We start from the raw sequence: 8946 nt of genomic DNA, 5'->3' as shown, positions 1-8946 counted from the left end.
TTGGACGCATTCAGAAACGACTGGCAAAACATAGCTGCCGACAGGGGAAGTTGGAAGTCCGAGGGAGAACCCTTTGCACTGCAGTGGGACATAGAAAATGGATAGTAAAAAAAATGAATGTCACCGAAATGAATTTCTGAGTTTTCCTTTGATTGTAATAAAGTAAGGTATACCTAAGTAGAAGAACTTGAGTTATTGACATAGCCAAGCGGATTAGCTAGTTGTGCATTGGGCCTTATACCACGGAGAACAGATGGCCGTTGGGGATGAAAAGTTTTCGAATCGAGATCGCTTATCGGCAAGCGCTTCATTTCCACCAACGAGATGGTCGGATGACCTGGTTAAAGCCGCGGGTTCACGGTGGATGCAGGCCGCTGCCAACCGAAGCAACTGGAGGTCTATGGGGAGGCCTATGTCCAACAGTGGACGTCTTACGGCTAATAATGGTGATGGTCGACGCACATAGGTGCGTAGGGATAGCCCTATCAGGCTGATTTCTAAAACTTACCTATATCTACTAATACACATGCAGCCCGTTCAATTCCAGCCGTGAGACAACGACTCGCTCTCCCATCCCTTGTGTTCTTCGTGCACGTGCACGGGCACAATCTTCTCCACGACCACCTTCTTCTCGACAGGGTAGGGCACGTGCTTCACCACGGGCACGTGGATTTCCTTGTACACGGGCACTTCCTTCACCACCTCTTTCACCACTTCCTTCACCACTGGCACGTGGACTTTGGAGACGTGGTGGTGGTGGATCGTGTGGACTTTGTATGGCACGTGGATGGTTACATGTTTGCTGTAACAAAAGAAAATAGAATTGATATAGGTCGTTTTGCAAAATCTAGACAGTCTAAAAAGATTTATTGTGATTCATTAGAAATGGAAAATCGTCCACATAATTGACTATATTGAATTTGGATCAAAGTTACTAAAGAGTGAGTACTTAAGTTAATTTTGTGAAAAGGTACAGTCAAGTTCATAAACTTGTGAGCAAAAATTTTATCAAAAATATCTAAACACGCTTCTACGTCGTTAACAATAGAGTCGTGTCGAGATATTTTTGATTTTATGAACTCGACTGTAAAATGTGCTGAAAAATAATCTTCACAATGTAAATTAATTAAAATGGAATTGAAGTTTATCTAAGTATTATAATATTCAAGAAAAATGGTAAGTAGTTGTAAAAATAATGGTAATAAGTAAAAATGGAAGGTAGAATGTATTTACAAAAGTATTTTTCTTACTTAATTACTATCTAGACTTAACTTTAACTAGAGTGAGCGCGATTTATTTTTACTAATGAACGCTTATATGCGTTTAAGGTACTGAACAAAGTCCAGCACCTGATGAATTAAAAAAGAAACTCTCGTGTAAACCGGTTTTTTTTTAATTAAGCACAGTTTATTGTCACATTGGACCGGCGAACGCGTATGCCCGTCTCGTGAGTGGACTTTAAATTGCATACTTTCTCCTTAAAAGGGAAATGCGTGCACGCATGGAATACTAGATCGTTTACGTCAAACAGAGTTCGTAGAAACAAAGTAGACATATTCTCGTATGATTACACGTAAAGAGTCGGAGCAGGGGACGTCATTAGAAAAAGAAACATAAAAACAATGAGGACTATCGTTTTTTGTCTTTCTAGATGGCGCCACTGTTGCGTGAGGTTTTAAATCTGTACGGGCGTGCTTTCAAATTTACCATAAAAATATCGAGCAACCACAGTGTTGCGTAGTCCCGTTTTTTTTTTGGAAAAAAAGGGAGGACAAAAGTTTCCAAAAGACAAAACTGTCTCCAAACACAGACATTCATTGCCCCGTAACTCATAATTGCCATAATTAATTTCAGTTAATGCAAAATATTCACAAAATTATTCTAATTCTAAATAAGCCCGCGTAGCTCACCCAAAAACTGAGATTTGACATTTCGGAGACCTCACGCTACACTAGCGCCTCTAGCGGTGAATTCATACGCGATAGCCCTCATGTAATAACCAATGTTCAAGTTTTAAAGGCTGCCAGAGATTATAGTCACCAGCATACTCATAGCACTATCTGACATGACAAAGCGTACATATATCCGATACATATTTCCAGGGCCGGTAGAACGTGAGACAAGTATTTTTGCATGTTCCGCTATGGCAGGTTAATGTAGGTGATGGTACGATATGCAACTTTGTCAAATAATATGATTGGTTTTTTGGAGTCTTTTTGTATTTTTTTATTTCAACTCCAAATTTGTTACTTTTACGGGTATCCCGTGAAACATATCGAAAATACAAACTGAGACGTGGATGCACAGAAAAACCAGAAAAAGTGTTATTTTGTTTTTTTGTGCGTTAAAATCCCGATGATTATGAGCCTTGGAAGGAAAATAAATCACAACGTATAAAAGTATTTGTCATAAAAAAAGTTTGAGGGATTAGAAAGTATTCTTGAAGTATTCCTTTAAATAGCATCACAGACGCCGTTGTCAATTGTCAATATGACTGGTTCGGTATCGTATATTAAGTGCAAAGAATGTTGCAATATAAAACGTTGAAGGGCTGCCCTCGCATCAGGTTTTTATATTCCTGGTCAGCCTTTACGCCACGCTGCCCGCTAAAGTCAAGGTCAATTCACTTATGTTGCTATAAAATCTATAGTATTTTCACCGCGGGCTGCAATTTGATCTACTTAACTCTCTAACAGTATTTTCTCGAAGCAGTCAAGGTTTATAATATTGAACCTGATGAGGACGAAGGACAAGTTAATCATAAATCAGAATTGCGCTTTGAGATAAAATCTGTCCTATATACATGTTTCTCTGAACTAATCATTAATGTCCTTGAAAGGAAATATGTTTTTCAGTATCATCGTAATTAAGTTTTCCAAGCTTTACTTAATAAAAATTATAATGAGAGTAAAGTTTACACGCGTCAAGCCGTCTCTTTCTGTCATTAGCGTTGGAAAGAGAAAGCTGTTTGGTGACCAAACTGTGCTTCCTGCTTTAAGTTACTAACTTTTAACCGCGGCTTCACACGCCTTAACCATTAGGAATTCCCAAAAACAACGTCGCGAATTTCACTGACGTTGCATATAAAACATATGTCTAAAAATATATGTCACATAATGGCTACTCCTTAGCGGATAGAATTCTGGGATTTTATTTCGATTCCGTGGGAATTCATCATTCATCTCAGCCTGTATATGTCCCACTGCTGGGAACAGGCCTCCTCTCAAAATGAGAGGGCTTGGGCCGTAATTCCCACGCGGGCCCAGTGAGGATTGGGAACTTTACAGGCACCAATGCAGTGCAGGTTTCCTCATGATGCTTTCCTTCACCATAGTCGTCTCGATGTTTTCCATCCGTGGAAATATCCGGGTAAAAAGTAGTCTATATGTGTTATTCAAGAATTCCAGCTACCTACATACATACCAAATTTCATCCAAATTCATCCAGTTGCTTTAGCGTGAAGGATAACAAACGTGTACACACACACACACACACACACACACACACACACACACACAAACTTTCGCATTAATAATACAAATAATATGTAAAAATGACAGTTTGCATTAGTGACACATAAATACGAAATCAGTAATAATTTAACAAATCGATTCGTGACGAAACTCATAACTATTATTTTTTTAACCGACTTCTCGGGTGACCTTGGAGGTTATGTCACACATTTCATATTATGCCCTGACTCTGATCCGGTTTAATTTAATTCACTTTCATTTATCAAAAAAAGTCATGTTTATTTTTATATTGACGACAACGACAATTTTTATATTTACAAGCAGTTATTATGACCGTGATATCTGAAATGGCGAGGTAATTGAAAAAAAAACATTTTTAAATTCGCGTGAGTCCTCGTGTACTTTATAAAGTACAAAATTAAATCAATTGTAGGAATAACTGCCGAATGTACTATGTGAAGGACAAATTTTTAAAATTAAATTAGAACTTTAGTCTGTACACTAACCGAAATGTCCAAAACTGACTAGGGATAAAAAAGGCAGTATTTACAGTCGATTTCCAAAATTTCTGAGTAAGAATTTGATCAAAAATATCTGAACACGTTTAGAAGCGTCAATCAACTATTTTACCGACACTTTGGGCGTCTCCTACGTTACCAAAATTATCTCTGGCGTTACCAAAAAATCTTACTTCCAACAAGATTCTTCACGGTTTAGTAGGTTGAACTTACGTAGGATGGTATGTATTATTACACCATCTATTAAATTACAGAAAAAACATGTTTACTTACAATAATCTGCAATTGTTTGAAAAATGTCGCAGACAGATTAGTGTCGGTAAAAAAGTTGATTCTTCTACGCCGTTAACAATAGAGTCGTGCGTGTTCATATATATTTTTGATAAAATTTATGCTCACTACTTTATGAACTCGACTGTACTTTTTGTACCCTCCTAGTATAGAAAGTGAATGCGGAGATTTATAAACTTAAAAAAATGTAAGTGCTTATAAATACAAAATAATATCCAGCCAAATCAAACGCCGAGTCCAGTTTTTTGTTTTGGATCTGAAAATCTTGATGGAAGTGACCGTTTTATCCTCCTAAATGCTCGCGTACTTTGTAAAGGATCAATTTTATTAATACTAAGAATTACGGCCTAATGTACTTTATAAAGTACAAATTGTTAATTGTATAAAGAATTCTAAGAATTTTGAAAGAATATCCAAAATAACAAAGCAGGTCAACCACGTCTAGGTCTTAAGCACTAAGTTTGTTAAAAAATTACGACTCAGGAGGATAAATACCTGTGTTTTAAACTATGTAGAGATCCGAAGTACTCGTAAAGCGACCGAGTTGTTTATTACACCCACTCAACTTAAGTATATAGTAATCAAGTATTGCATACAGTACGGCTTACGGATTAGTTTAGCAACGCGTAATAACTGCAATATTAACTGCGGCAAAATAAACGTTGGAAGATAAATATTATGTGGAAAGAATTTGTAACGCTATAATGGCCAAAGCGCGTGTGTGCAAGCTACCATTAATTTAAATACATCCATAAACAATCTCTGAACGTTTAGTGCCGCCATTTTCAAATTCTGCGTCTCTACGAAACTTCTGCATGAGTACTGGCCGTAGTGACTGGCCATAGTCAAAATAATACGGTATTTGACAACTCCTGATTTTGCCATATCTTAATATTATTATGCAAATATAGATATACAGATAGTGTTGAGCGAAGAGAAAATTTAAATCGGTTGAAAATTAGATTTATAGTGATTTTTTGAAAAATCTATATACCTGTCTCTTTCACAAACGCTTTTCTCTATGCAGCAAGTATGGCGCTACTGGCGTGTGACGTCACATGCCAGTATGTCTTTCTCTGTCTAATCTTGAATTTCAAACCTTTATAACTTTGTTATTTGGAAAGGTAGCTTAAAAATATTTTTCTATTCGATAACAGGCATTGTGTAGTTTTAATTTATAAAACATATACAAAATAGTTAAATACCGTATTACTTATTACATATGCTACTTTTTATTACGGAAAATGCACAGTTCTCGAGGGAACAGCGAGCGATAACCGAATTCCATGCGGGCGAAGCCGCGGGCAAAAGCTAGTAGAGTAATGTATATTTGTCGCATGATGACGACGCGTGCCTCAACACGTAGTTGGCCTGTTTTTCTGACGTAATTTGCTCGATTTGGATTAAGTATAATTGGTAAGTCTTAGCAATTGAACGACGAAACAATTTTGTGTTGGCGTTTGTGTGGTCTTGAGAAAATTAGAATGAATTCGTTTCAAACCAATAAGTATTAAGCATAAAAAAGATTCCTCGAATTGAAGTGCGGTGCGTGTCGGTTGAAGTCTTGTGGTTTTTGAGACTATGAGTATCATTTATAACTTAACAGCTCGTTAGAGGTAAATGTGACTTAAGTAATATGGCTTGTATTATTGACACAGATGATTTTTATCGCGTATTTTCTTTAGATGTTTGTTAATATCACGCTAAAACGGCTCAACGGACATAGAAGAAGTTAGGCACACAGTAGGTGTAGCACGTGGATTAAATTTGAAATACTATTCATTAATATTAGTTAAACTCGCATGAGATATATATTGAGAAAATTCCAGGAACGTCCTCACTCACCTATAAAAATGATCTTTCTAACATATCGAAACCAGTCGGACCGTTCCTGGCTTATAATCCTGAGTAGAACCATTTAATTTAATTATTTTATCAATAGGTACTTTTTATCCCGAAAAATTGCATAGTTCCCTAGAGATAACGATGATTTGCAGACTAAGGCGCGAGTAAGGCTGCGTTTCCACCAGGAATGTTTTTTTCATGAACCAATAGAAACGTTTTTCTTACACATCCTCGCACAGCACATCTCTATAAAACAGCTGAGCGTAGCGAGGCGAGGTAAAGAAGCGTTTCTATTTGTTTATTAAAAACACATTTCTCGTTACACATCCTCGCAGATCTCTGATGGAAACAGAGCCTAAGGACTATAACTATTGTAATTTTTTTTATTTAATTGTATACTGTAGTTTTTAAGTATTTTATTTGTAATTATTTTATGACTTTCTGCCAAGTTTCTTGCGGCGCATTCTTCTTGGCAATGATAGGCTTTCCGAAAGCGCTGGTAGTTTAAAAAATGACGTGTAAAAGTGCCCATTGCGGCCTATTTACTGAATAAATGATTTGAATTTTTGAATTTTGAATTTATAGAGTATAAATATTACTTACTGGTGGTGGTGACCATCAGGGGTTGGTGTAGCCATGACGGCGGCGACAACAAGGGAGACGAGCTGAAACATAGACCCTTTCTGTATTTGTCCTTCAATGGGCTTGACAAGCGAAATCGCTAGATGGCGTTAGCATCGTGAGGTGCGTTTGACGTTTCAGTCTTGCTTGCGATTGGCTCATTTAGTTATTCAACCAATCACAAGCGTGATTCTTGTTAAAGTTGGCAAACGGACCGCACGGTGCTAGCGCCAAGTCTGTCACAGGAATAATTTTTAACATCTGTAACATATTAGGTATAACAAGTTTCGCATAATTTATATACGGCGAGTTTTAAACTTGCCTAAATATTTGGCACAATTCGCAATTATCCGAATGGTTGTTCATTCGAATATTAGCATAACAATGACAAAGTCAAATTTTATTTTGCATAATTCTGTTTAGCATATCTGTAATTCATCAAAAATTTTAAAGCCCGAAAACTTGTCCGTATCTGACAATTTAAAAACTAACTCTTTATTAGTAAAAGTAATAGTAAATAATAAAACAGTATAATTATGATTAGAAAATTAGGTTAGATTAGAATTGTATTCAACAAACTGGAATCTTCTTCAGGTATTGCTAACGCACATGAGCGTCTTCCAACACTTGACAGCGTATAGCTGACTTTGACTTTGACCAATGAGCTAGCCCCAAAGCAAGCAAAGCTTGTGTTATGGGTACTAGAAGTTAGACAACGGAAAAACATACTTAAGTAGATGGATACACACTTAAATACATATTAAGCACTCAATACTCGAAAACACTACACTCATATTTTTTATTCAAATATCTGTCCGATCAGCTATCGAACCCGGGACTGACAGCTTCGTAGTCAGGTTCTCTTAGCACTAAGCTCAAAAGGTTCAGATTTATTTTTTAAACGTTATTCGCGTGCAGAGCACTTGATTCAATTTTATTAAGCTATGCAAAAAAACATAAGTAAGTTTGATTTTAGAATCGCAACTTTAAAATCACAGTTCAAAATCTCGTTCTAATTGATAACCCGGATACACACTCGCGTTTTATTATAACGGATTCACTTTCGATCATATGAAAAATATCACTGGCACTTTGAACAATGTTAAACTATTATGACGACGCATTAAACTTTTTTATAAAAAAAAGAAATTACTTTATTTTTTTTTCACGCAAATGAAATGTTTGTTTCACTTACAGCGAATTTTGTGTACATCTTGCTTGGGTGCTGGATTGACTCCGTGTTGACGGTGAAAATTTAGATTTAGGTATGCTTCTTGGTCGGCATGAGGCTGTTTATATACATTTGTTTGCGTAATGACGATCCCTGCTGCAAGTGAGAGGTCGAGAGGGGTGCGTGAACGCCGTTACAGTTTGTATTCGCGACGCCGAGTAACGTGAGTCCGATGGTTTTGGTTGGGATTAAAAAAAAGTGCAGGAAATGACAGACTGGCTGTATATAACTCTTAGTTGGGATTTAAAAAAAAGTGGAGTCAAAAACATACTGGCTGTAAATAGAACTCTAGAGTAACTTACCATTTGCTTTATTGTCATTCAGTATAAAATCGTCGACATAAACTATATTGAATTCGTATCAAAATTAATACCGTCCAAAGTGAATTTTGTGGAAATGTAATTGTGCTGAAATAGATTTAGATTCAAACTTATTTTCATTGTAAATTAATTAGGCATGCCAAATTTAACCTATTATAAATTAGGAGCGAAATTTAATATGCAAAAGTGAATGTAGTTTTAATTAAGACCAAAACGTAGGTAATGAGTAGCTTCAAAACGAATTATTTCAGGTAATATTCTTAATGTGATCAAATACAAAAGGCCATTATTTCTTACAGTATACATATACTTAGTCATATTTGTCGTTTTTACCATGGGACGAGATTCCATTAATGACGATATTCTGGATGGACATTTCCTTATTGATTTATTTCTATTTGTTATTTTTCTACTTGGACGTTTAATTTCGAGTTGTTCCATTTGAACTGAATGACAGTAATTCTACCAACTGAACTTTTTGATAACTGTACTTGCATTGTCATCTAATCTGCATCTGTGTCAGAGGAAGTTCAATTCGACTGTATTTAACTCATCTTCACAGCAAGTTCTAATAAACCTTGTGAAAATTATACTATAGCCAAAAGATTAAGAGCCACTTCATGGGTAAAATGGAAACAAAAAATACA

The 8946-nt window shown here is 36.2% G+C and overlaps 1 protein-coding gene across 1 annotated transcript; it reads right to left on the bottom strand.

The window, feature by feature from the left end:
* Nucleotides 1–517: 517 nt before the first annotated feature.
* Nucleotides 518–8039, bottom strand: LOC141437526 (uncharacterized). The gene is made up of 3 exons (XM_074100960.1): nt 7944–8039; nt 6731–6792; nt 518–802 (listed from the first exon to the last, which is right to left on the bottom strand). The coding sequence occupies exons 1-3, from the start codon at nt 7959–7961 to the stop codon at nt 538–540; spliced, it is 345 nt and encodes a 114-aa protein (XP_073957061.1). The 5' UTR covers nt 7962–8039; the 3' UTR covers nt 518–537.
* Between the last annotated feature and the right edge of the window lie 907 nt (nt 8040–8946).

Source organism: Choristoneura fumiferana, chromosome Z (genome assembly GCF_025370935.1).
Source record: "Choristoneura fumiferana chromosome Z, NRCan_CFum_1, whole genome shotgun sequence".
Taxonomy (NCBI): domain Eukaryota; kingdom Metazoa; phylum Arthropoda; class Insecta; order Lepidoptera; family Tortricidae; genus Choristoneura; species Choristoneura fumiferana.
Note: the sequence above shows the minus strand (reverse complement) of the source record. Positions and strands in the feature narration are given on the sequence as shown.